This window comes from Rhinolophus ferrumequinum, chromosome 12 (genome assembly GCF_004115265.2).
Source record: "Rhinolophus ferrumequinum isolate MPI-CBG mRhiFer1 chromosome 12, mRhiFer1_v1.p, whole genome shotgun sequence".
In the NCBI taxonomy this organism is placed as follows: Eukaryota; Metazoa; Chordata; class Mammalia; order Chiroptera; family Rhinolophidae; genus Rhinolophus; species Rhinolophus ferrumequinum.
In genome coordinates, this window is record NC_046295.1 from 79201063 (window position 1) to 79229040 (window position 27978).

Sequence of the window (27978 nt, forward strand, 5' to 3'; positions counted from 1 at the left end):
TAGAGGTTGATATTTAATTTTTTTTTTAATTGGGGAACACTGTTTTTCCAGGACCCATCAGCTCCAAGTCAAGTTGTTGGTTTTTTTTCAATCTAGTTGTGGAGGGCGCAGCTCAGCTCCAAGTCTAGTAGTTGTTTTTAGTCTAGTTGTGGAGGACACAGCTCCCTGGCCCATGTGGCAATTGATCCGGAGACCTTGATGTTATGAGCACTGCGCTCTAACCAACTGAGCCAACCGACCACCTAGAGGTTAATATTTAAATACTTGTTTTGCTTTTTCAGATTTCAAATATAGGAGATAGTTCTTATTTTTAAAAAATGCAGCGCTGCGGAGCATGTGTCAGTCCTGTAAGGGAAGTGAATCTCTTGTAGTTCTTTTTTGCCTTTTGTCCACCCTTGACACTGAGCTGTTTTCTACACAGCCACCAAAGTGGTCTCGTGAAATTGTGAATACATTAGCCGACTCTCCTGCCTGACGGTCCCCAGGGGCTTCTCATTGCTCATGGAGTCCAAACTCCTTAGCATGGTATTCCAGTTTCCTGCAGATCTGGGTCCTTCCAACTCACTCATCTCTTACTTTTTACTTCTTTATCTGCTTGTTGTGTTCTCCCCACTAGAATGGAAGCTTCTTGAGGGAAGTGATCCCTTATATATTGTCACCCTTCCCAAGGTAACCACTGAGTATAAACACTACCAGTGTGCCCCCCCTCCCCCGTTCATCTGTACTATCTCTTGTTGCCATGGAGGTGGTGCTAGCTGTTGTCACCGCTGCCACCATTGTCATTGTCAGTATTAAATTGTCACACGTCCACTTCATATAGTTGTCATGTAGAAGTCACAAATCCACTTCTAATAGTTGCCTTGTGTTCCTTTTTGTGCCTGCGTTATAAATTATTTTCCCAGTCATCTAATGCTGGAAATTTAGATTGTTTACAGATGTTTGTTCTTTAAGAGAAGTTTACCTTACATTCTCTGTAGACGGTAAACATCCCAGAGATGGAGACCTGCTTTCCTCTTCCTTTTTTCACTTTTTTCACTCCTCAGAGGAAGCGATCACTCCCAAACGAATTATCAGTGATTTCCTTGGTGAAAGGAGGGTACTAAACTCTCCTAAGTATAATTGAGTCCTACCCTCTTTTGTTGTATTCGGCTTGATAGAATGGGAAATAAGTATTTCATATCCTGATAAACTTAGTTTCATTTTCACATCAAGTACTTATTTAGTGTTTTCATTAATCATTCCTAAATAAGCAGAAGATGAGAAGTTTTCTTGCACTTTCCCCTTTGATGGGAAGCAGCTAAGCATTTCCGTGTCTTGAACGCTAAACTGGATAGTAAGTTACCCTTTGACGACGTTGCTCTTGACCAGCACGAAGTCATCTAACCGCAGGCTGTTCTGATGCCGTCTTCAGGTTCACTGCCGTGGCTGCCTCTGCTGCTGGTAACAGCTCTCAGAGCCTGCCCTCCGTGCTGCCGTTCTCCTCTGCCTCCAAGCCAGCTCCGGGGCCTCTCAGCCACCCCACGCCCCTGTCTGCGTCATCCAGGTCGTCAGTCTCTCCCTCAGCTGCAGGTATGGTCTTCAGCAAACTACCTGAGAGCTCAGATGAACATTTTCCAGTTGTGGAGAAGCCTAGCTAACACAGGTGGACTAGGTCAGCTTTTCCTGCTTCCTGTATCTCACACTAATGTGCTACGGCTTCCGTACTCTGCACTGGGAGAATTTGCAATGGCCCCATGTGAAGGGCAGTTACAGAATAATTCTTTAAGCTGCGAAGAAAAGAGCCTGCAGTGGCTCTTACCCTTATTGCCTCTGGTGGCCCTTTGGATTTTCACACTCAGCCCTACTGAAACAGATTTATCAAATAAAGATGATAAGTGGAGATGATTATTACAGCCAAGCTGAATTTCTTATAGCCAAGTTGCATTATGAATCTCCATGAGCAAATGTACCTAGCCTCTCCCTTTTTTCTATCAAATCTGCAGAAAGGTTACAAAAATTGTATAATGAATACTATGCCTTTCCCCCAAATTAAACACTTGCTAACATTTCACACCATTTGCTTTACCTCCTTTTTATGTACATTTTTTTCTGAAACATTTGAGAGTTAATCGCAGACACCATGAAACACTTCACCCGTACATACTTCAGTGTATATCTCCAAAAAAACAAGGGCACCCAATACACTATCACATGCAGGCAATTTATCAATAATCTACCACCCATATGCACATTTCCACAGTTATCCTAATGGTTTTTATGGCTTCCGCTCCCCCCCTCCCCCACCCCAAGTCAAGAACCAATCAGTGATCACCTTATGTTCCAATTTTGTCTCATTAGTCTCCATCTCACACAGTTCTTCTCTTTTTGGACTTTCGCAGCATTGACTCTTGTGAAGAGGGCAGGCCAGTAGTTTTGTGGACTGTCCCTCAGTTTGGATGTGATTGTCCCCACATGATGAGATCCCGCTTAAACGCTTTGAGCAGTGGCACCATGGAGGTGACGTGCATCACATTGCCTGACTCACAGAAGTGATGCTGATTTGTCATTTAGTTAAGGGGGGGTTTGTCAGATCTGTCGCAGTTTTGAAGTTGGTTATTCGTATGAATGCCAGTGGTAATACCTAGCCAGACATATTTAGGTTGCCATTTGGTGTTAGAGGGATAATTTTATTTAGGTAAATACTGAGCAAGCATCGAGCTGTGAAATTCCTGAAATCGTCTCTCCTTACTTGTTGCTGAGGAGAAAAGGGCTGCTTTGTGGAGTTTGCCAAAGTCACCTGCCTCATTGCAGGACTTTTCATTCGATTCTGAAAGATAGCTGTGTAAGACCCAAAAAGTTAGGAAGCCTTGGCTTACTCTTCACATCTCTTTAATGGTTTGGGAGAGAAAATTTGAATCTTAATGCACATTTACTCTCTCCCTTTCTGCTGCTCACCGCCCCAGTCTCCCCCACACCCCACACACACCCATTACCATTCATTTGTAAAGTTTGGAGGTCCTAGATTATTGGCTCTCAGTCCCAGATGCACTGGACTCGCAGGGGGATCCCTTTCCTAGCAGTTTAATCAGGCTCTCTGGGGGTGAGACTTGGGTATGGGTTTTTGGTTGGTTGGTTGGTTTTAAAAGCTCTCTACGTGCTTCAAATGCACACAGGCTGAGACTTGTGTTAGAGGCTTCAAGGAGGGTCTGAAGACCCTGTGAGTCCTCACACACTTTGTCCCCAGTTCCTCGAGGTACATCAGGAGTCTCTGGGGGGAGTAAGGATGGGCCACCAAACACCTATTACGAGAGTCACTCCAGTTTTATCTGCTTTTTAAGTGGGTTTCACATCACATCTAAAAATGGATGTTTTCTAGTTATTTTGGAACAGAGGCTGACACAACTGCAGCCATCACTCTTGCTAACAAAGATCATAAAAGGGGTCCAGGGACAAGGAGAAACTTATTTTTCATTTGAGGAAAGGACATCTGTGATGGGAGAAGTGATGGAGTCAGTGTTGTCTGTTTTAACTGACTTTTGGTTCCAGCAGGGCGATCAGCTCCGGGTGGTCCGAGCCCAGTGCCCTTGGGGGGGCAGAAATCGCCCAGGATAACCCCTCCAGTGGCAAAGGCAGGCTCTCCCCAGGTACGGTGGACCTCAGTGCACAATGCTGTGCGTATTTGCTGCCCCAAACAGACATGTTTGTAAAATGGGTTTGTGCGGTTTAGAATTTACACTTTCGTAAAGTACTTAGGACTTTGTGATAGGAAATATACACGTGTGACCTTTGAATATTTGTAATATGTGCTCCTAAAAGCCATTTATCTCAACTCCAGAGTCTTTGAATTGTTTTTCTGCTAGTCCCTGAGCTTATCCAGGCTGTGCTGTCATTTTGTTGTGTTCTCTTTATGTGTGAAAATACTGTAGCCTCGAATTGTTTTCTCTTAATCCCAAAGTAATCAGGAAATCTATCCCACGTCCTCTTTCCTTACCATCTCAGTGTACTTATTTAACTTCTTATTGACTATAATACACATAAGGAAAAAAGTACATGTATACCTCAGTGAATTGTCACCAGCTGAGCACACCTTGGTAACCAACACTCAGACCAAAAAATAGAACATTACTGGGACCCCAGAATTACCCTGCATATGTGCCCTTCTAGTCACCACCCTTGCCAAAGGGGGACTCACTGTGGTGATTTCAGACAGCGTAGTTCAGTTTAATCTGTCTGCCCCTTCTCCAAATGGCATCGCTTATGTATCCTGGTACCTGGCTGCTTTGCTTACCTAATATTTGTGAGGTTTATCTGACTAAACCTCTTAGAGGTGACTATACTGCAAGTATTCATTCCACTCTTGATGGGCATTCGAGTAGTTTCCAGGTTTAAGTAAACGAGAGCGGTGCTGCTGTGGCCATGCTGTCGGTGTCTCTGGGTGAACGTGTGTGTGCGTTTCTGTTGGGCGTGTACCTAGAAGTGGGATTTCTGGGTCCTACAATATGCATTTATTCCTCTTTAGTGATGTCCCCCCGGGAGTATATGTGAGAGGTCAGCTGCTCTCCGTCCTCACCAGTCTTGGTATTTGCATCTTTTATTGTTGTTGGATTTGGTGGTTTTAAATAGTATTTCCCTGATGAGCAGTAAAGTGCAGCTTTTTCCCATACGATTATGGGCCACGTGAATATCTTTGAGGGGGTGTCTGTTCAAGTCTTTCACCCACTTTCCTATTGGGTTGTCTGTCTTTCTTACTGATTTCTGAGAGTTAGTTCCTGTTGGACACATATAATACACATGCACACCCATAATGGAAGTTCTTTCTCTGTGAATTTCCTTTTTCATTTCATGATTCCTTTTGATGACTGCAGGTTCTTAATTTTAATATAGTTCAATATATCAACTTTTTTTTATGATTAGTGCTTTTTTTTTTTTTTTTTTTTTTTAAAGATTTTTATTGGGGAACAGTTTGTTTCTCCAGGGCCCATCAGCTCCAAGTCATGGTCCTTCAGTCTAGTTGTGGAGGGCGCAGCTCAGCTCCAAATTCAGTTGCCGTTTTTCAGTCTTTAGTTGCAGGGGGCGCAGCCCACCATCCCATGAGAGCTCACGCTCTAACCAACTGAGCCATCTGGCTGCCCCTGTGATTAGTGCTTTTTGTGTTCTGTTTTAAAAATAATTTCCTATTTCAAGGTCAAAGAGGTATTTTCCTGTTTTCCTAAAAGCATTATTATTTTACTTTTCGTATTTAGAGCTGCAGTCTCTCACTTCAGTTTATTTTTACGGTTTATTTAAAGAGAATTTTATGTCGATTTCCCGCTTGATTATTTGAGTGTCCTCAGAATCGGAGTCGTATCTTTTCTTTCTGCCTCTCCTCCAACCAGCCTCCTCCTCCCAGCACACAGTAGGGGGCACACAGGAAGCACTCAGTTTACAGATCTGGCTTTGGGCATAATGCACGATACATGGTGTTTAAATAAATGTTTGCTATTTTAATGAATGCTATGCAGTCTAAAAACTATGTTAATTGCCATAGGTATCAAGTAATGTAAAAGCCATCTCAAATTACATCTCTAAAGCAGAATACTTGATTTTTGTCTCCCCCAGAACCTGTTCCTTTCCTACTGTTCCCATCTTAGCAAGTAGCACTAACTTGGTCATTTGCTCAAGCCCCAAACCCAGACACACACACACATAGTAGGACTTGTCAGCTCCACTCGGATGTGGTGAGTGTTAATCAATCCACGTCTTTGTCACCCTGCTAACGTCATATTCCAGGCCATTATCTCTTAACCTAGTCAGCCTCCTGACGAGTCTCCCTCCCTCTTACTGTCATCTGTGCTCTATTTAGCGGCAAGAGGGAGCTTTTGAAATCATAAATCAGAGTAGTTTAAGCTCTCCTAAAACTCCGCTGGTAGCTTTCCAACACACTCAGAAAAAAATCCAGACTCCTTGGTGTAGCCTTAACACGGCCTGCCCCCATCTCCCTCCCTGACCGCTTTGTGTCCACATTTACTTCATTGCTTTTCTTTGAAGGTGTTGAGGTCTTGCCTGCTTCAGATTCTTTGCAGTTGCTCTTCTCATTGCCTAGAAGGAATTCCCTTAGATCTTTCTGTAGCTTTCTCCCTTACTTTATTTAGATCTCAGTTCAGAGGCAGTGCTCAGTGAGGGGTGTCTGGGCCATCTCATCTCAAGTCATGCCCTTTTTATCCTCTTTATGTGTTCCTGTTTACTTTTTCTATATTACCTGTTACCAGCTGAAATGATCTGATTTGTTTATTTTTTATTATCTGTCTTGTCCCGGTAGAAGTTAAGTTCCAGGAAAGTAGGAACCTCATGCATCTTGTTCACCTGTCTCCACTGTCTAAAAATGCCTTTATACCAAGTAGATACCCAGTAAATACGGGTTCTAAAAGAATGAATGATGGAACAGTGACTGTATTATGAGAGTGACACTGCTTTTGATAGGCATTGAACCCACTGCTTCAAGAAGCTAACACTTGACGTAAGTTTTAAACTTTTTGCCTTCCATTTCAGGCAAAATCACTTCAGCCTCCTGTTCCAGAAAAGCAAGGACATCAGTGGAAAGACTCAGATCCTGTGATGATGGGAATTGCGGAGGAGGTAAATTGGTTCCTGCATGCTTTTTCCAGAAGTAGCTCTGACAGTGAGACTTGAATGGCTCTGAATGCAGAGCCCTCTGTGGCCATCTTATTCTGGCATTGAACTGTGGCGTGTCCCCAGGGTCTGTGCCGTTGTGAGCCCAGTAGCAGTGACATTATTGCCATACCATTCAGACTGAGCGGTCTCCTCGTTTGTGGCTTCTACAGATCGCGCACTTTCAGAAGGAGCTGGAAGAGCTGAAAGCCCGAACTTCGAAAGCCTGTTTCCAAGTGGGCACAACTGAGGAGATGAAGATGCTGCGAACAGAATCCGATGATTTGCACACGTTTCTTCTGGAAATTAAAGAGACCACAGAGGTGTGTGTTTATTGATAGTCTTCCGAAGTCCAATTGCACTTTGAAACACTTTTCTCCTAATGCTCTCTGGGTGTATATGCTTGCTCTCTTCAGGCAGCACCAATGTTGTTTTGAATGTGCATGAGTTGTTCATGTAGGAATGCCTAAGTTCAAATCCTACCTTCAGCACTAAATAAGTTGTGTGACTTGGGCAAGTTAGTCTGGCTACTCTGTGTTTTAGTTTTCTCATGGGAAATTGAATAATAATAGTTTCTACCCCATGGACACACAAGGCACTCCATAAAAGTTGATTATTATAGTTGTTAGTTTAGGTATATTTGAAAATGTACTTTTGTAATGCATTGTTAGGGTATAGTAAAGTGTTAGGTTTTTTAAAAAGCAGAACACTTAAGAGCATATACATATGGTATAAAAATATCAAATAGCTGTTAATAGTATCACTTATTGTGTTACTGTTACTCCTACTTACTGTGTACCAGTCACTGTGCTAAAACTTTGCCTGTAGCATCTCATTGAATCCTCACAACTGTCCTGTGTGGTAAGTACTGTTACTCTGTCTGTTTTGCAAGTCAGGAAACCGAAGCTTAGAGAGGTGAAATAACAAGCCCAAAGCCACCCAGTCACGGCGTGCTGGCTCCAGGACCCCAGTTTGGACTGTCTGAGTCCAGAGCTCTGGTCTGAAATATCATGCTTAGAAGAGGAAAGTTCTCCAGGGAGTTAGTGATTGTCTTCAGGTAGTAGGATTATAGGAACTGTTAATACTTTTCCGATTTTCCGAGTTTCTGATCACTAGAATATATGTTTTTTCAATGAGGAAGAAAAATAATTTTTAAGAATGAACGTTGGTATCTTTCTAAGCAGTGAAATGTTTCTTTGCATGACTACTAACTGTACTCAGATATTTCTCGTGTTAACTGTTTGAGAAGCACCACCTTCCTTGGTGCAGACAGAAAGGTTTATTTCTTAGAAATACCACATGTTGTATCAATACATCCTTATACCTTTTCTAGTCTCTTCATGGAGACATAAGTGCCCTGAAAACAACTTTGCTTGAGGGCTTTGCTGGTGTTGAAGAAGCTAGAGAACAAAATGAGAGAAATCGTGACTCTGGATATCTGCATTTGCTCTATAAGAGACCGCTGGACCCCAAGAGCGAAGCCCAGCTCCAGGTAGGAGACTCCAGCAGAGCGTGCTGTCCAGCAAACCCCTCCAGCCTCCCTCCCTCCCTCCTGACGATGACTTTCTGAGCTTTGGGTGACCGCCTTTGTGAAGTTGTTAATTTCCTGTGAATAATTTACCCACTTCGCATAGACTTCCTTCACTGAGACAAAGAAAAGGGCAGTTTTTCCCTTAATGTTTTTGGATTAAACAAAAATAGAATTCTTAATTAGACGTTAAGCTTGGTGGAAAGTATGCTGTTGAAAAAGATATATTTAGAAATCAAATCATGAATAATAATAATTAAGCTAGCGACTATCACTGAGCACCAGGTACTCTGCTCAGTGTTTTTTACACGTTATTTCTAGTCTTCAGCCAACTGCTCTGCAAAATAAGTTATTGATCCCATTGTATGGGTCAGGAAATTGAGGCTCATAGGCTAAAGCGCTTGCCTGAGGTGATGTTGCTGGTGGGTGTGGAACCGGCATTGAAACCCCCACCTGCCTGGGTTCTTTGCTCTAAGCCATAATTTAACAAAGTTACTTTTCTCATTGTTAATTATTCTCTGTCTTCGTTAAATCTGGTTTTTGTTTTCATCTTTGGATTTTTTTCAGAACTGTTGTATCACAAGCTTTAGGGCGGGGATGGTCATCGCCCACTTCCTTGCATTTGCCTAGAATCCCAGCAGGAAAGGGGCACAGGTGGCAGCACTGGCCTTCCTCACCCAGAACATGAGGGTCTATGAGTACGATGACCCTGGTCTCCAGCCCAGAAAGTCCACCATTTCCGTCCCACACCTGATAAGCCTGCCTGCAGTAGGAAAACGAAAGAACTAGTTCCTCCTCCCCGAAAGCTCAGGAGCCCCTGCTGTGACCTGCAGCCCTTGTGTTCCTAGCCGCTTCCTCCCCCTGGATGTTAACTCCCTTAGCAAGAGGGTGCCAGCTGCTTGCCCACCATTCATCAAATTGCAGGCCTCCGTGCTGCACCTAGTTACACTCTCTTCCTGCATGCCTTTTCACCTCTTGCTCTGTGTCCAAACTATTACAAAAGAAAAGCATACAGCTTTTGGGAGACACTTGCCCCCATTCAAACAGAATCATTTTCTTTTTCTCAATGCTAAGTAGATAATAATAGCTAGCATTTACTGAGTGCATGCCATGTACAAAAGAAAGATACGAGGACTATGCAAGTCTCACCACTAACAGATGCTGGACCTTAGAGCCTGGGCAGTCTGACTCAGAGCCTGTGCCCTTACCCGCTGCGCTACAGCGTGTAGTCCCTACAGCTGGGTAAGTGGCAGAGGGAAAGATGGACAGAAAAGTACAATGTAGAATAGGTTGCTGTGGGAAGCAGCTAGGCCACAGAAAGGAAGTATTTGTGATGGGCCGTAAAAGAAAAGTTTTTTTCTGATAGAGTTGGGAGAGCATTCAGAGGAAACAGTGTCAGCTAATGTTTAGAGGTATGATTGCATTTCGAGTGTTCCAAGAAAGGGCCTTGCTGTAGTCAGATGTTAGGTGAAGTTTATTTTTGATGCTAAGGTTATTGCCACTTTCTGGAATCAGCCTGGCACTCTTTAAATGACACTTTCTTTTTAGTTGGGGCATCTACCCTTATCCAAGAATAATTTTGAAAATGCATTGAAACACAATAAGATCTTTGTACAGATGCAAAGAGCTTTCCCCGTATATAGCACATGATCTGCATTTGTATACATATTTAATGGAATGCTTCATCTTTATTTTTAATTTTTGAGAGCCAAGTGGTATAGCCATGAAGGTTAATACTTGACCAAAATTTAAAGAAAATTATTGCAGGCCTAAAATAAGTTAATAGATGAGAATTTTAATCATGGTAAATTCAATTTCTAGTGCTGATAACTATTCTTTGTTTTTGAGAAGAAATGAGTTTTTCTCAATTGGTGAAATGACTTATGTGTTCTATCTTATGAATAGATGCATTCAAAATTATTTTCAGTACAATTTTGTAGGATAATTTTGTCTGTAGTACAGTTAATTTTATGGTTGGGAGAGCAAAAACTAAATGGATGCCTTGTCGGGGTACTAAAGTACAGTGGAAAATTCCTAGACCATGTTGAGATACTTCAGAAGAGCTGAAAAATGAGAACTAAGCAAGAGCGTTTGTTCCCTAGAGGCCCCAGGCCGGCACACCCATTCTGTTTCTATTTTCTTCACACCACCTCTCTGTCACACTCAAAAAGGTGGTTTCTGGTTTTCATTTTAGTTACAATGTACTAATGATGATCTCAAAGCCTGTTATGTTCTCTTTGTGCATTATGGTTCTCGATATAAAAATAATTCAAAATCATTTTCATACTTCTTTTTCCAAGGTATTGGCAAACTGAGCTATGTGCCTTTTCATTTTTTTTTTTTTTTTTGTAGGAAATTCGGCGCCTTCATCAGTATGTGAAATTTGCTGTCCAAGACGTGAATGATGTTTTAGACTTGGAGTGGGATCGGCACCTGGAACAAAAGAGAAAACAGAAGTGAGCGAGGTCTCCCCCACTGCGGGTGCAGCAGATACTTCTGCTGCCTTATTAAAAGATGATTTAGGGGCATTTATGAAAAAAACGCTACAGATGTTCATTCTCGTTGACCCAGTCATTCTACTTCTAGAAATTTGTTCTGTAGAGATAATAGCCATGCTCACAACAGTTTACATAAAAGAATTTATGTTGCAGCACAACTTATGATAGTGAGAAATTGGATCGACCCTCATTATCCAGAAGTTAGAGGAGAGGAGTGGCTAAAAAAAATGTGGTCACTTTTTGTTAATATAGGTAACTGTAGCTATTGACCAGCATTTCTCAAAAAAATCATGTTAAATCTATTTCCTGTGTTACATGGAATGTACAAGGTACATAATGAAAATGATTAGATACAATATATATAGTATGGAAAAAGTAAGACACAATCACACTGGGTGATCTCCATGTGGAGGTCTAAACATAGAAAAGAGGCTGGAACTCCATCTGTCAAAATAGTCACAGATAGAGTTGTGAGATGGGTTTAACAGGAATATTTTCCTTTGCTTTTTTGTATATTCCAAATTTCTTTTCTGAGAAAACATTCCTAATTAGTATAGCTAATTAAAAGGATGAGAGGAATGATGACAAAGGTGCAGGAAAACCTTTTACCGTGGTCTTCTATCCCTGGATATTTGGTTTTATGCCCTATATTTTCCAGAAGGAATAGAATGCATTACATTATAAGAGCAGCAAAGTGCCCACAAGAAATATGAAAAACGGATCAGCCCTCAAAATGCTCAATTTCTGAAACCCCTACATTTGCTTAACGTGATGAGCCATGTAAGGAGACGAACCAAGAAGTGATCTGTTTGTTTGTTTACCATGCTGTGGGATCTCAGAACCTCCAAGTGCAGCAGCGAGGGTGTGGTCAGGGTTGGGGCTACAATGTTCCTCCACTTCAGTGAGCGGAATGAATCCCCTGTATTGTGCTATACTCTACTGCGTGGACAAAGGCTTTGTGCTCGACCTGAGAAACCTCACTTGGGGCGTAGGCAGGGGAAGGTAGAGGTGAGCATGACCCCTCAGACCCTGGCTGGGGAGACTGTGCATCCTGGGGCCTACAGCACCTGTCCCCTTGGACAGCTGGACCCCATCACACATTTCACAGCTCACTCCCCTCGTTCTGAATTATGTGAGACAATGGCTTGACCTGACAGCCTGTACTTTCTGCTCTGCTTGGCAGGTGGCTTTTTATAAGTCCCCTTTCTGCTGAGTTCAGGTTTTTAAACAATTCTCTAGCACGTCTGTGCTTTAGGTCCTTCTCTAAGTATGACCTTGTATCCTATAGAAATGTGTTTCTAAACATTTCTCTTGAACTACCTTGTCAGGAGTAAGAAAGGGAACCGTCCCTTTCTTGTTTTAGTTCTTTTGGGTGGGTTCCTCCTGCCGTGAAATCTGTGCTGTTCCATTATTTCCTGACGGCACTGTGAAGAGATGCCCATGGACTTTCAGCGAAGCCCTGGGCTTTTGCTTTTTCGTCCGTATAGTTTACGTACAGACAGCACACATATCCTAAGTGTATAACTGTGTGAACGTTTCCTCTGTTAGGAGTCCGTCTGCCCTGACCTACCCCGGAGACGCAGGGGTTCTCCCTGATTATACCTAAGGCCTGGCCCGCAGGATCCTAAATTGCTGTTTCCTCATTACATTTTGTTCTCAGTAGGCTTTTGTTCCCTTTTATGTTCTAGTAATTTCTTGTAGTCTTTTTTTTTTTCCTTCTGTGGAAGGTCCCTAAACTCAAACCACTCACGTTTAATTCTTTTCTCATTGCTGTCAACAGGCGCCTGCTTGTGCCAGAGCGAGAGACGCTGTTTAACACCCTAGCCAACAACCGGGAAATCATCAACCAGCAGAGGAAGAGGTTGAATCACTTGGTGGACAGCCTCCAGCAGCTCCGTCTCTATAACCATACTTCCCGATGGAGCATTCCCGCGGCCGTTCCGTCCCAGAGTAGCAGTTACAGGTGTGCAGGAGAGCCAGCCTGTCAAAGCCACTCGAACTCCATGAATATGGCTGAATGAAGGAATGAGTGAGGGAATAAATGTTAGACAGCAAGGTGGAGTCGTCTTAGGTGGTTCAGATGTCCTGGTTAGGTTCCTCACCTTCTCTGATCCATCGTTCCTTCCCCTGAAGACTGGGGATAACAGTACCTGCCCCATGGGATTGTTGGAGAGGTCACTGAATCTAGGTATGCCCGGAGGGACGAGCAGGTGCTCAGGTGATGGCAGATACAGTAACAGGATTGTTGTTTTGTTGAAAATTAACCGATAGGATTAGGTTGACTGACTTGTCTCAAAGCTCAGATTTGTCACTTTGCTTGTGTGTGGAAACTTTTGGACCCTCGCAGTTAGACAGTTGACCCCTGAAGTTCCCAAGGTGATTTTGTGTTTCTGCCTTTCGGCTGAATGTGTAGCTTTTAAATGCCCTTTCTGTTGAAGTCCTATCAGTGTTGTGTTTGCCGTGGGGGTGGTATGTAATGTTGAGACCGCGGTCTCTTTTGGGTTGATTGTACCAGTTGGTCAGATTTCCTGTTTCTGTACTGGGGATGCTCTCATCTCTTGCACTTACATTTAGGATAGTGTATCCCCCGCCCCTAAGATTTCTCCGGTCGTAGTTGGTTTGTATGTAACACTATCCTAATTCAGTCTTGACAGTGACCTGGAAAGCCTGCGCGATGCTTTGTTGAAAACCACCATAGACGGTCACACTAACCCTTTGCCCAGGGTACCAGGTAAATGCATTCTTCCCGGTTGTCTAACCCCGTTTTCTTTCATCTGCCAACCGAGTCTTAAGCATTTATGAGTTCATGAATTTCTTGCAGCTAAACTGTCCTCTGTGAAACAGGCACAGCTGAGAAACTTCTTGGCCAAGAGGAAGACCCCACCAGTGAGATCCACTGCGCCAGGTAAAGGGAACAGGTCCTGCATTTTTAGCACAAACCATACAGTATATGGCGTGGGAGTAGAACGGGGGGTGTGTGTCTCTGTTTTCATTTTGGTTCTTAATAGGGGCATAGAGAGAATGTCCCTGAAACCTGTCGTTTATGGGAACGTTGGAACAGGAAGCTGCTTGTACACACTCGACCAAGCAGCTCAGGTAGTTGTTTTGGCTTTTGAATGTTTTCTGCAGACCTCAGGTTATGTGGCAGTTGTTCCCAAGGGCCTGGGGTGGCTGAGCTGGCTCCAGGCACTGGAACCTCTGCTTCAAAGCTTTATTTTTACTGATTTGTGTGGGGTTTTGAGTGAGATTGTATTTGAAAAAAGGCTTCTTAAGAAGGAAGAGGAATCCCCACCGATTAGAGAATGATGGCTAAAAACACTTACTGAAAAGAAGCCATATAACTGATGGGGAAAAAATTGTTTTTGCTATTATCTAGATAACTACCTCAATTTTTTTTTTAAAAAAATATATGTTATATACAACTTCAGGTATAACTGGGCTTTGTTTTAGTGCCCATATCTGCTTTTTTCTTTAAAATCCTGTTTTGAGTTGAAATTTTTTTTTCCTTTATGCCAACAACAGATGCTTTTTGGTAATTAAAATCGCAGAAGGAAATTTAATTTAATCTTACTGTATCATGATTTGATTAATTTTTCTGTAATTATATAAAACTAAATTAGGTAAGTAATAGTTACAAACAAGTGAATTTTATAGTAATCTTTTTCCTTATCTAAAGAATTCTCTTGGTAGATAATTGGAAAAATATGGAAAAGTATAAAGAAGAATAAAAATTACTCTTATATCCCTCAACCGAGATATGGAATCAATTATGTCATTTCGGCTTACTCTTTAACTTTTTTCTTTGCATATGTAAATTTGATTTTTTTGAAAATGAGGCTGGGACAATTATATTTATAATTTTGTGTCCTGAATTTCCCCCCCCCCCTTCTCCCACCTCTCCCACCACCACCACCTTGGTTGAAGCTGTTGTTTCTCAGTCTAGTTGTGTAGGACCCAGCTCCCTGGCCCATGCTGGTATTACGAGCCTTGCACTCCCCCCGGCTGAGGGAGTCGGTTGCCAGTTGTTGGTCGGCTGCAGCTCTCTCCACTGCCGGCCGCTCACGCTCATGGCAGTACATGGTAGCCCATGGCAGCACACAGCAGCCCACGGCTGCTCTAACCAACCACCGGCTGCTCACAGGAGCCCAGCTCCAGGGAGAGCCATTGTTCACAATCTTAGCTGTAGAGGGTGCAGCTCACAGGCCCATGTGGGAATCGAACTGGCGACCTTGGCGTTAGCAGCATGGTGCTCCAACCACCTGAGTCAACTTCCAAGCCCTTACTACAAAACAGAAAACAACAAGTGTTGACAGGGATGTGAACAAATTGGAATTCTTGTGCACTATTAGTAGGAATCTAAATTGGTGCCTCACTGGGAAAACAGTTTGGTGGGTCCTCAAAAAATTAAAAATAGAATTACCATATAATCCAGCAGTCCACTGTGGGTATGTACCCCAAAGAACTGAAAGCAGGGGCTCAGATATTTTGTACACGTGTTCACAGCAGGGTTATTCACGACAGCTGAAAGATAAAAGCAAGCCAAATATCCATCGATAAATGAATAGATAAGTAAAATGGTGAAAATCCTGAAAAAGGCAGGAAATCCTGATACACACTGCACTATGCGTAAACCTGGAGGACATAATGCCAAGTGAAAGAAGCCAGTCACAGAAGGACGAACACTGTGTGAGTCCACTTATCTGAGGTCCCTAGAGTAGTCAGATTCATAGAGACAGGAAGTAGATGGTGGTTGCCAGGAGCTGAGGGGGAGGGCAAATGGGGAGTTCGTGTTTAATGGTACAGAGGTTCAGTTTTGCAAGATGGAAAGAATTCTGGAGGTGGATAGTGGCGATGGCTGCACAGCCTTGAAGATGTACTTAATGCCAGTGAAGAGCACACTTAGTGGTTAAGACGAAGTAGATTTTACATTATGTGTATTTTACTGCAATAGAAAAACGGGGGGAAATTTTTAAAAATTTCGTGAGCCTCCCTCTGCCTTCTGTTTTTAAATATTCTTTGAACATATGCCTTATAATGACTACACAGTATCCTCTTGTATAAAGGCCATAATTTGCTTATCCAAACCCTGTTAATTTTATTGCCAAGATTTTACCCAGAAACCCTTGTTCCCAAATGTTTAACCACATCTCTGAATATATCTTTATCATAGATTCCTTAGAAATGAGATTTATGTTAATTTAATCATTCATTCAACAAATATTATTGCCTACTTTGTTCCAGACGGTGATAAATCAGAGAAAGATGGTCTCTGAGCACATAAAACTTTTGATGAATAAGGGAATACAGACATTAACAGATAACTGCACATTATACTTATGTAACATTAGGTTATAATCTGTAAAGAATAATAACAGCATATAAAGATTTCTGTCTTTTAAAATTGTGAAGTAGAACACATACACAGAAAAGTGCACAAAACAAAAAGACCTGTCTATGTCACCTCTCCTCAGGTTAAGAAACAGAACTTTGTCATTGCCACCTTGCTAAGCCTTCCTCTTGTGCACCCCCAGCCTTCCTGCTCCCCAAAGGTACCATTGTCTGACATCAGTGGTAGTGTGCCTTTGCTTTTATTTGTTTTTCCTGTTGACATTTACAAGTTTTATTATTTTGAAAAATTTCAAACCCCTAGCTATAAGAGTAATAGTGAATGCCCACCTACCCTCACCCGTATTTCCCAGTAATGTTTGCAGATGGCTTTATTTTCCTCCTCACTCCCACACATGCACACATTGCTGTTGCTGGTTTAGTTGAACCGTTTGAAGATAAGGTGCAGACCGGACCCTTGACTCCTAAATATTTTGGCGTGTGTCTTTTAAGAGCAAGGATGTTCTCTTACACAACCATGATACAATGATCACATTTAGCTGACGTTGATTGAATACTATTATCTAATACGCAATCTATAGTCACAATTTACCAACTACTCCCCTTATGTCCTGCACAGCCACTCTTTTTAAAAAATCTAGGATTCAATCCAGGATCGTGCATTGCATTAAAGTTGTCGTTCTGTTTAGTCTCCTTTATCTTTGCTTTTCTTGACAGTTTTGCTGTTAAAGCATGCCTCCCCAAACACTAGTTTTGATTTGCGTGTTCCCAGGGTCTTTGCATGCGGTGTAAGCCCATTCGTTCATCCTCTGCGTGGATTTCCCTTGTTTCACATCAGGTCTGTAAGAGTCATTCATGTCGCTGGTGTAGCTGTTAGTTTTTGCCTTGTTGTTGTGTGGTATTGTCATATGAATGTACGGCACTTGTTGATCCATTCTCATGGTGGCCATGTGCTCTAGCCAGTTTTTAGCTGCAATAGAATGGAATGTTGTTCTGAGCTTTCTTGTGCATGTCTCTTGGGCCATATGTACCCTTTTATCGGGTCACATGTCTTGAGTGGAATTGTTGACTCGTATTCTGTCCATATACTCAGCTTTAGTAGATACTGCCATACAGTTTTCCTGAGTGGTTGGACTGATTTACACTTTTACCATCGAGATGTGAATATTCCAGCTGCCCCACACCCTTGCCCAGCTTGCTGCTGTCCGTTTTTTTCCTTGTAACCAAACCAGATCTTTTGTGACGTGCCTGATTAAATCCTTTGCTCATTATCTGTTCGATAGTGTCTTACTGATTTGTGGACGTTTTTGTAAGTTCTTGATTACCAGCTCTTTGGTTGGATGGGTTGCACATAATCACTTTGTTGCTGCCTTTTATCCTCTTAATGATAACTTTTAGTGAACAGAAGTTCTTAATGTTCAAACAGATTTGTCGGCCTTTTCTTTTACACGTAGTACTTGCTGTGCTATTTAAGAAATCCTTCTCTATCTCTAAGTAAGAAAGTGTATGCACTTTTATTACTGTCTACAAATGTTATAATGTTTTGCCTTTCAGATTGAGATCTATCTAGCTGGAATTTATTTTTTAACAACTTTATTGAGGTATAATTTGCATATCATAAAATTCCCCTTTTGTAAGTGTACAGTTTGATGTTTTTTGGTAAATGTATGGAGTTTTATAACCATCATCACATTCCAGTTTTAGCATATGTTCATCACTTAAAGAGTTTTCTCATGCTTGTTTGTGGTCAGTTTCTTTTCTGCCTTCAGCATCCATTGATCTGTATTCTTTCTCTGTGGATCTGCCTTTTGAAGAAACTGTGTGTAAATTGAATCATGTAGTCTTTTGGTTTGGCTTCTTTCACGTAGCGTAATGTTCTTGAGGCTCACCCACAATGCGTACGTAACATGTATCAGTGGCTCGTTCCTTTTTATTGCTGAATAGTATTCCATTGTATGGATGTACCATACTTTGTTTATACTACCAGAATTGATTGTTGCATATGATATAAATGGCTTACGTGTCATTTTTCTGTATTTAGATATCTGATTGTCTAACACTGTTTATTTAAAAGTCTCCTGTCCTTTGTTGTAAATCAGTTATCCATATACTGTGTTTCCCCGAATATAAGACCTATCTGGACCATCAGGTCTAATGCGTCTTTTGAAGCAAAAATTAACATAAGACCCGGTCTTATATTACAGTGGTACCTCAGTTTTTTAACGTTTTCATTGACGAACATTTCGGTTTATGAACGCCATAAATTTTATGGATCTGTGGTATTATTAGATACTAAAATTCATGATAAATTTGCAGTTTTAGGAGTTGATTTTAAAGGTCTGGAATGGACCTTTAGTATATTATACTAAAATAAGACTGGGTCTTATATTAATTTTTGCTCCAAAAGGCACGCATTAGGGCTGATGGTCTGGCTAGGTCTTAGTTTCGGGGAAACACGGTACTCAGTTCTGCCTTTTGAATGGGAAAACAGCCGCAGACAGTATGTAAAAAGGTGGACACCTCTAGGTGTCAGTAAAACTTTATTTGTGAAAACAGGCAGCTGGCCTATGGTTGTAGTTTGTGCCGACTCATGATCTAGAGTATTTTGGCTCTTCTTGGTGTTTTCTATTTTCATATTCATATTAGAATTGTCTTGTTGAATTCTGCTAACTTCAGCCTTCAGAGAATAGTTGCAATTTTGATTGGGATTGTATTGAATCTCTAGATCAACTTGAGAGAATGGACGTTTGTACAATATTGATCTTTCAGTTCCTAAACATGGTATATGTTAATTTGGGTCTTTACTTTCTCTTAATGTTTTCTGCATGGAGGACAAACATACCTTTTGTTAGATTTATTCCTAAGAGTTCGATTTTTCTGGTGCTGTTACACTGGTGGGGGTTTTCCCCTTAAACTGCATGTTTTATGTTAGGTGTGGTGTATGGAGAGACAGTAGATACTTTGTATGTTGACTATGCGGATCCTGGCTAAACTCATTTATTCAAATAATATGTCTAGTTATTTCTTCAACTTTCTACGGAAACAGTTATATCCTCCAGAGATACTAACACTTTTGTTTCTGCCTTTTCAGTCTTTGCATTTTATTTTTCTTACCTTATTTCACGGGTAGGGCCTCCAAAGCAGAGCCCAGTGAGTGGGCATCCTTGCCTTGATCTGCAAGGGAACACTTGCCGTAGTTCCCCACAAGGTGTAGGGTCTGCTGGATCTACGGAGATGATCACAACCTCTGTCATTTTTTTTTTTCCTGTTACTGTGGCTTTCTGCCTTTCCTAATCTGAGCTACCGTGTTTCCCCGAAAATAAGACCTAGCTGGGCAATCAGGTCTAATGCGTCTTTTGGAGCAATAATTAATGTAAGACCTGGTCTTATTTTACTATCATGTAAGGCCAGGTCTTACATAATTAAAATATAATGTAATATAATATTTAATATAATATAATACTGGGTCTTATATTAATTTTTGCTCCAGAAGATGCATTAGAGCTGATTGTCCAGCCAGGTCTTATTTTCGGGAAAATAGGTAGTATTTAAGCAGAATAAGATTCTTTAGGTTTCAGTGGGCCCCTGTTTCTAAGGTCAGGCAGGTAGCTGTATCCTTGATCACAGTAGGGAGTGGTATTTATCAGCTGTGGTGGCAGCACCGTTGGGAGACGAACCGGTCCAGGCCCCTGGCCTCTGCACGTGAGCATGTCCACTGCATCTTCCAATTGATGCATCTCCCTCCCCCCAAAGCCAGTGAATGGCGTCAGAAAGGTAAGGAAGGAAGCAGAGAACCCCCAGGTTATATCAGATCTTGAAAGTTACATAGTTATGTCAGTTTCTTTCTCCGTTCAGTTCTTAATGGTGATGACTCTGAGTCATCTTTTGTTGCACTCAGGAAATAGGATTTTAGAGAAACCGTTGAGGTCATTGTGGCCCTAAGAGGCTGTGAGGTTTCTACTAGCTTTCTATGGATGCCATAACAAGGGATCACAAGCTTAGTGCCTTCAAACACCACTTACTTAGGATCGCACAGTCGAATGGGTCAGAAGCCCAGGCGCACGGCCGCTCCCCTGGGCCCAGTGCTCAGGGCCCCCAGGCTGAAGTCGAGGTGTTGGCTGGCTGAGCTCTCACGAAGGCCCCGGGGAAGCTCCCACTTCTACCGGGAAGCACAGCAGAGGTGTCGGCGGAGTACCGTTCCTCGCCGCTGTGGGAGTGAGGGCCTTCTTTCCTGGGGTGCGCTCCAGCCCCCTTATCTGCGTGCCGACAATAGCACACTGCGTCCTTGTGCTTCAGGTCTCTGCCGTCCCCTTCTGCCACGTCTCTGACTTCCTCTTCGGCTTCATTTCTCTGCCTTTAAGGGCTGGTGAGATTTTACATTGGGCCCCCCGGATAATCCAGGCTAACCTCTGCTTGAAGGTCAGTGGATTAGTAACCTTAATTATGTCTGCAGAATCCCTTTACCATCTGATAGAACCATCTAACAGCGTAACCCTGGCTGTGGCCCCAGGGAGCACAGGCCATGGCATCAGAATTCTGTCAGGCACAGGGTTCAGAGTATTAAGAATGTACTCTTTCAAGCCAGGTTTGAATTCTGGCTCTACCACTTACCAAGTTCCCCTAAGTTACTTAACCTTTCTAAGCATTAAGCATAAAGTCAGAGAATAGCGATTTCTAATGTGCAGGTAATTGTGAAGATTAAATGAGAGAATGTGGATAGATGCTTTGTGCAGCGCCTGGCACCAAGTCAGGTCTTATGAGCGTCAACTGCAATTTTACTGGTGGGGCTGGCGGTTAGGGATGGAATTTCGAGGGTGCCTGCTGCATATGGACTTGCATCCAAGTACGCTGGCTCAGTGCTGTCCAGTAGAACTTTCTGTGATAGTAGAACTGTTCTGTGTCTGTGCTGCTCAGTAGAGTAGCCACGTGTGGCATCGGGCCCTTGACGTGTCTGATACAGCTGAGGATTAGAAGTTTTCATTTATTGACTTTTACTTATTTTTAACTTCAATAGCCACAGATGGCTAATGGTTACCAAGTTGAACTGCACAGGCTAGCACATAGCATTGGTTTTCAGTTGCATTTGCTTGTGTCACACTTAATTGTGACAAACAAAATCTTACAGAGTGATATGTCTGTAGGGCAAACAAGTCATAAATAGTAGCGGTGCGGCTTCAAGTAAGTTGAGGAGGAGAAAGGGCTAGGAGTTTTGTTTTTTGGTTTTTTTCCCAATACTCAGGCAGTCATGTGCATTCCATAATTCATGGTAGAAAGTAAAATGGCATAAAGCATTACTTCATCATTTATAGAAGGAAAAAACGGGAGGTCAGGATTAGTTTCAGTGATTTTTTTTTTTTTTTTTTAACCTAATGATGCAAAGGAATCATTAGATTTCTCTGGAAATGTTTGAGACAGGACTGGGGACCTTCTTTTTTCCCGGTTTGCGTTAGTCCTGTTCCTAGAAATTTATTGTTGGGAAGTGACAGCAGCAGTATGACTGTTGATTGTACTGTGGGAGATTGTCTGTTCTGATATGTTATTATTCTGTCTGCGAGAACTGGTGAGGGCTCAGTCTCCTGCTTTTGTACCAGCATTCGTTCTGTCTCTCACTTCACTTTTTTTTGTCTGACCGTCAAAACGCCCTTGTCGTGCACAGCTCGGTATTTCAAAGCCCCATTTGAGCAGAGGAACCCCCCGCCGCCCCAACCATCTTGTTCACATTTGACAACAGCTGCGTCCACTTAAAATAAGTAATAATTAAATCGTCTTTACAAACTGGATATTTATTTCTCTGTCGACAGTGAAAATTGCATAGCTTTTGGACTTGCTTCTAGTTGTCTGACTTGTGTTTTGTCGTGGGCTTTGCAGCCAGCCTGTCTCGGTCAGCCTTCCTGTCTCAGAGATACTATGAAGACTTGGATGAAGTCAGCTCGACATCGTCCGTCTCCCAGTCCTTGGAGAGTGAAGATGCTCGGGCGCCTGGTAAAGACGACGACGCGATGGTCCAGGTCGCCCCCGCTCGGCACGCCCCCGTGGTCCGCACTCCTTCCATCCAACCCGGTCTCCTGCCCCAGGCGGCGCCTCCTTTTGCTAAATCCCACCTGATGCCTGGTCCCCCAGGTGTGATGGGAACTTCAGGTAAGGAAACAGTGAGACAGGAAACTCTTTTTTTCCCCTATGAGGTTTCTAACACATGGACGAACAGCAACTGGCTTTTATGTTATCACAGCATTAAGTTGTTGGTTCCAGCCCATTGCTGCTAGTATTCCAGAAGTTAGAAGACAGATTCAAAGGAGACGTGTTCCCCTTGAAAGCCGTGAGGAAGAAGAGACTAAAGATTCACACTGTGACAACTTTACTATTGAGTCCAGCTCGTGTCACTTTAAACAATAAACAGGTCTTTTCAGGAGTAAAAGGAGGTCATTTGCCTCAGTACAAAGCATCGTCCACACGCGTGCCTTTCACATCCTAGCTCATTTCAGCTTGTTACCTTTAGCTATATTCTGCCTCAGAACTCACTAGCTACGGTGCTCACTGAAATGACCTGTGTTGTACTGTCACACCCTCACTTCAGAGTGTCAGGACTCTGCATTGAAGTGACTTCTGACAGAGACCAAACAACGCGCATGAGGTAGTGGGACGGAGAGACTGTGCGAGGAGAGCAGCGAAGTGATAGATGTTGGCATAAAAGTCATCTCTTGATCAGTATCAGGGGAAATGACAATGTAAAGTATTTCAGGCAAATTGCACGTGGCGTCTTTGAAAGCTGTAGGTGCCAGCCTATCAGTTCACAGGTGCTTTTCTATGTCAGTGCTTAAGGATTTATAATCTTAGCATTTTCCCCGCAACCTAACATGCAGAATTGACCATTGTAACTTCCATGTTTTCTTCTTCTCTGACCGACTCTCATTTAATTTTTCTTTTTCCCCTCAGTGTCTACGTCTGCTAGCAAAATCATTCCTCAAGGGGCTGATAGCACAATGTTCGCAACAAAAACCGTGAAGCACGGTGCACCTGGGCCCTCCCACCCCATCTCAGCTCCCCAGGCGGCTGCTGCCGCAGCCCTGAGACGACAGATGGCCAGTCAGGTGCCAGGTAAGAACTGTTAGCCCCACACCTGTGCAGAAGCTGATTAGGGGCTGTCTGCGTCACAGGCCAGGATCGCAGGTGCCAGGAAACACCTGGCTCTTTACTGCCCTTCAGAAGAGAAGACTGATGTGACAGCCCTGTCTGCTTTGGGGGCAAAGAGTTCTGAGAAAGCAGAGGCCAGGTCTGCATCTTTTGTCTTTTGCAGGGAGGTGTTAGATCTGCCACATTCTGAAAAGTAGGAAATCTGGGTTTTTTTTAATGAAGTTGTGAATCCCTCCTTTTGAATGATGTCTGCTTTAAGTCCCAAATTAATCTTTGCAATTAGATCACCTAATAACATTCAGGGTATCTCCTCAGCCACCCTGTAGTAGTGTGCCCACTTTGCTTTTGAGTAACGTCAGGTTCAGAGAGGTGAACGTGACCCGACCAGTAAGGAGCAGAACTCGGACTCCAACCCTGTGCTCTTTCTGTTGCCGTACAGCTGCTTAGGACTGCAAAATGCGGTCTCTGATGAGTACCTGCATTTGTGTCAGTGGTTTGTGACTGTCCAAAAGTTTCTGCAGTAGGATTTCTAGGTATTTGGCCTCAAGAACTTCTGTTATCACGAGTTACCAATTTGTACAAGCCAGTGGTTCTCAACGAGAGGCTATTTTGCCCGCCCGCCCGCCCACTCTTCCTACAATTGGCAGTGTTGGTGGTATTTAGTGGGTAGAGGCCAGGAATGCTACAAAAAAAATCATTTTTATTTTTCTTTCTTTTGCATATCATGGGTCACTTATCAAAAGCATTACAGTTAGCAATGATTTACATTTTATCTTCCATGATAACAGTTTTCAAAGAAAAAAAATGACATCATAACAAAGAAAAGCAATACATTTACAAAGTCTATAAACTGCAAGGCTACTTTAGAGCTGAGGTAATGCTGATTAAGCTTTGTGGCCGAAGTAACAAAAGTCGTTTAATTTACAAAAGGTACCTGATTCTCTAGCTTCTCACTTCTGTTCATCTCTTTGTTTTGTTAGTACCATTGCATTACAAGACCACAAGACAACAGCACTGTAGTTCTGTCTGGCAAGAACCCTCCCAGTAGGTTAATTTTCAAAGGGTTAATTACCCTTCATATTCAGCAGCTGCCTCATTATCGCTGCACCTTGGGACAGAGGCCTTCACACTAACGTGCAGATGGCCCGTGTATGGGTGTGTGTATGTGCACATGTGGGAACCCCATACCATCAGAAAAGGGAACGTGAGCAAGTATGACACGTATGGGAAATGTCACCTTGACCTTCACAGCAAAAAGTTAAAATTAAAAAGTTAAATATGTAACTTTATACTTCCGTGACATAGCACCTCCTTCCGTTAGTGCTACTCAGTTATAAATCGCTCTTAATTATAATACCAGTGACACCAAAAGAAGAAACAGCATCATGTATAAGTTTCCTTAAAAAGAACATCATCACCTCTCAAATTTCATCTCTCCCAGGGAGAATAATAAATAATGTACTGCACAATACTTAATGACCAAGGTACCTTTTGACACACCTGTATAACATGACTTGGCCGTTTTCTTTTTTCTGCAGAAAAAAATCTCATGCACAGGTAACCCCCACAACAAAGGGTTATCCAGCCCCACAGTGTCAGAAGTGCCAAGGTCGGCAAACTCTGCTATAAATCAAATATTTTCTTTAGCTGAATAAAATTATTTTTTAGTTTTATCACTACTTAGAACACATGCCCACTTAGACAGCTTTTTTAAGACTAAAAAGACATGGTTTGATTTAGACAAATAAGAATTATCATTATACAGTGATAAAAGATTTCTAAGAAAAGTTCAGATGCTAAAACCCTTGTCAAGGCATCTAAAATAGATATGATGGAACATAAACAAGATAACTTTTCAAGGTAGCTTTGAACCTTCTGAAAGAGTAGACTCCTTTGCAAATATTACTTGGACCAAGCAGAATCTTAGCATTGTGCTAAACAAGCCCAAATCAAGCTGATAGATTTGATTATTTATAAAGGTAAAATCTGCCGGGATTTAGGATCAGTCCACTCTCAGCAGGCGGTGTGTGACCTCTGTTATCATTTTGGAAGCAGAAATTTCTAAGGTGTGGGCACTTTTGGATGTAAAAGATGAAATTCGTGCAGCCATAGGCAAGGTGTTCAGGGTGCTTCTCTGAAGGAGGGTGTGAAACGGGCTGCCACAGACCCACTGTTCTTCCTAGGGTGCCGCTTCCAGTTCTGCCAAACATGTAGTGAGAAGAGACCCAAGAGCTTTGCGCAGGCCTTCTTCTGGTTAATTATAAAATACCAGTAAGTCTTGGAGTGCAGTTTTAAATCATAAGACACACACAGAAGAGATGTGAAATGGATAAGTAGGTGTCAGATCAGTTCCTGTTGCCATCCGTAATTCCGGCCCTTCGGCCTCTTCCCCCGTCTGGCCAAGCTCCATTTTCCACATTTTACTCAGTGTGCCTTTCTCACTAAGCCATGAGTTCCTTCAGAAAAGAAACAGAATCTTAGACATTTTTGTGTGTTCCCAGCACCTAACAGCGTCTGGCAGTAATAAGCCCATGTGAAAGGACGGTTGAGTGGGTGAGTGGAGAGATGGCAGGAATCCTTAGTCTGAGTACTGCTGATCCTCCAGCTCTTTCTGCCCTTTTCCAGGATGAGCCAGCATTGTGGCAGCTTTCTCAGCTCTGCTCTGCAACATCTGGCCAGGGAAGCCTTTTCCCCAAAACTGTACATTTGATTAAATTGCACGAAACCTCGTCTCCTAATCTTTTCTGAATGGAGGAGGCCGGGTGGGTGTTCCACTGCTCACAGGGCTGCAGAACTGCCGAGAGTAAATTCTTTCCTGTGAGGTTGCGTTCTGCCTGAGTTTGTGTCCTAGTCATTCCTTTATACGTGGCTAGACTTTTCAATCCTTCCCTGAAATTAATATGCCTCTTTGTTCTCTATTCAAACAGCTGTAAGTACTTTGACGGAATCAACTTTGAAGACTGTCCCTCAAGTGGTAAATGTGCAGGAATTGAATAATCCTTCACCCACCTCTGCAGCCATCGGGTAGGTTACTCCTTTGCGTGTGTTTAAGCCAATGAATTAGTCAGTAATGGCGGTACACCGCCTGCAGGGGGCAGCACTGCCGCTGCTACCGTGGGACTCTTCCCAGCAGAGCCTCAGGTTGTAGGAGGGCTGGACAGCTAATCTGAACACCCAGCTGGGTTTCCAGGAGATTTTCCCCTTCATTGCCTCGTAAACCTGTGAAGTCTGTGTTGGTGATGGTACTCAGTGAGCTGTTTGCCATGTGTAAGTCTACATGTGGTACATGGAAGGGTTAAGTCCGGTGTGGGGCTGGAGTTTTGTTTTTCTTTTAATATTCTTGGGGTTCCAGAGTTGATGCTTCAGTTCTAATGCAGACAGTTGATTTTGAAAATTCATGGTGGTCCTGAGATTGACAGTTTCCTCTCTCCAGGCATTTCTGTTCTTTCAAGATTCTTTTGCCTTTTGTATGGGAATAAAACCAAAAACCCAGTCTTTCAAAAGGCAGCAGCTGTTTGGAGACTTGCAGCTTCTCTTCTGTGCCACATTTGAGGGCTCGGTCATTGCTGCCGGAGTTTCCTTTCTTTAGTCTGAATCTCTACTTAGAATTCAGGGCACTGGCCCCTCCCCGGGGTCTGGGCAGCGCGGCTCATTGAATGCGCCTGCCCTCTCGCTCTGTAATCTCTTTAGTCCAGCCAGCCTCCCCTGTGGCACCGGGGAGGGCCAAGGGACACGTCCCCAGGCTGAAGGTAGGGATCGTGAGGGCCAGTGTCATTCAGGGAGCTCGTGCCTGGGGCCCGTGGTTAGTCCAGCAGCCAGAAGAGCAGCCGCGGACCCTGTGTTTTTCCACATCTCCCCCGCTCTCCTGCCACCCCACCTCCACCCTGCCTCCGTACACCCTGTCCTGTTTGGGTTTTATCAAGTGGCCCTGCTCTGCTAGTCCACTGGCCTCTTTTTTCCACATTGGTCCATTGATCAGCACTGCCTGTTCCAGGAATTTCTTAGTTATCTCAGGGCCTCACTAACAGCCATAAACAAGCCTACCCACGTTCATATCTTGCAGTGACCTTGAAGCTTTGGTATGCTGTTTAGACCAAGATGGCATTTGTGGTGGTTGCGAACTTCTCTAGGGAAAGAATTATGCGTTAGAGTTTGGAAATTGTAGCCAGATTCCAAGTGTAGGGAAGGCAAAGGAAAGCCACTGAAAGGCGAAACGTTACCTAAGGGGAAAATCCAGCTTAATGGGGAGAGAAATGTGGTCTGGTTTTTCTGAGATATTTTAGCCACTAACCACGTCTGAGAAGCATCTCTTGGTGTTCACTCTACCTTTTCTCAAGCTTTGTTTCCCGCGAATGGTTCACCTTGAGCTGAGCTTCGACAAGGGCTTTGGTAGAGAAGCAATTCGGAGCTCGCCCTTTTTCCTAACTTAAGAAAAATAGACACAAAAGTTAAAAGGAATCTGAAGGAAACGTTCTCTTCCTTTCCTCCCAGAATTGGACTCTGGTACAGTTACTTAACGCGGATGGATGCCCAGCGTGGTACCTGGAGTGTTGATAAATGGAAATCGGTTTTTACTACCTCCCCCAGTAAGAAAGCTTCAGAGGGAAATACATTCATTATAAAGTCACTTTCAGATTCTGTTAAGCAGTAGTTTCCTATGTGCATTTGAAGTTACCTAATTCTGCATTTAACTTTTTCTGAGTAGCATCTTACAGAAGATTTATTATAAGATGAGCTTAATATTCCTGCCATTGGTATATTTTATGTTCATTGGCTCCATCCATTATATTCACGGACTAACCATCCTGTTTCAAGGAAGAGGGTTTATTTGAAGCAAATCCGTGGCTA

At 42.9% G+C, this 27978-nt stretch overlaps 1 protein-coding gene across 6 annotated transcripts in view; it reads left to right on the forward strand.

The window, feature by feature from the left end:
• The window catches only part of NUP214 (nucleoporin 214), a 92789-nt gene that overhangs the window by 19002 nt on the left and 45809 nt on the right, over positions 1–27978 (forward strand). For 3 of the 6 annotated variants that reach the window (XM_033123094.1, XM_033123099.1, XM_033123098.1), the window contains exons 13-24: positions 1412–1569; positions 3526–3623; positions 6508–6594; positions 6801–6950; positions 7961–8119; positions 10508–10611; positions 12434–12616; positions 13299–13384; positions 13475–13558; positions 21868–22137; positions 22933–23094; positions 26058–26154. In XM_033123094.1, the coding sequence (XP_032978985.1) occupies positions 1412–1569; positions 3526–3623; positions 6508–6594; positions 6801–6950; positions 7961–8119; positions 10508–10611; positions 12434–12616; positions 13299–13384; positions 13475–13558; positions 21868–22137; positions 22933–23094; positions 26058–26154 (1638 nt within the window). The remainder of the gene's footprint in view (positions 1–1411; positions 1570–3525; positions 3624–6507; positions 6595–6800; positions 6951–7960; positions 8120–10507; positions 10612–12433; positions 12617–13298; positions 13385–13474; positions 13559–21867; positions 22138–22932; positions 23095–26057; positions 26155–27978) is intronic. The other 3 variants (XM_033123096.1, XM_033123095.1, XM_033123097.1) reach the window with 3 other exon arrangements.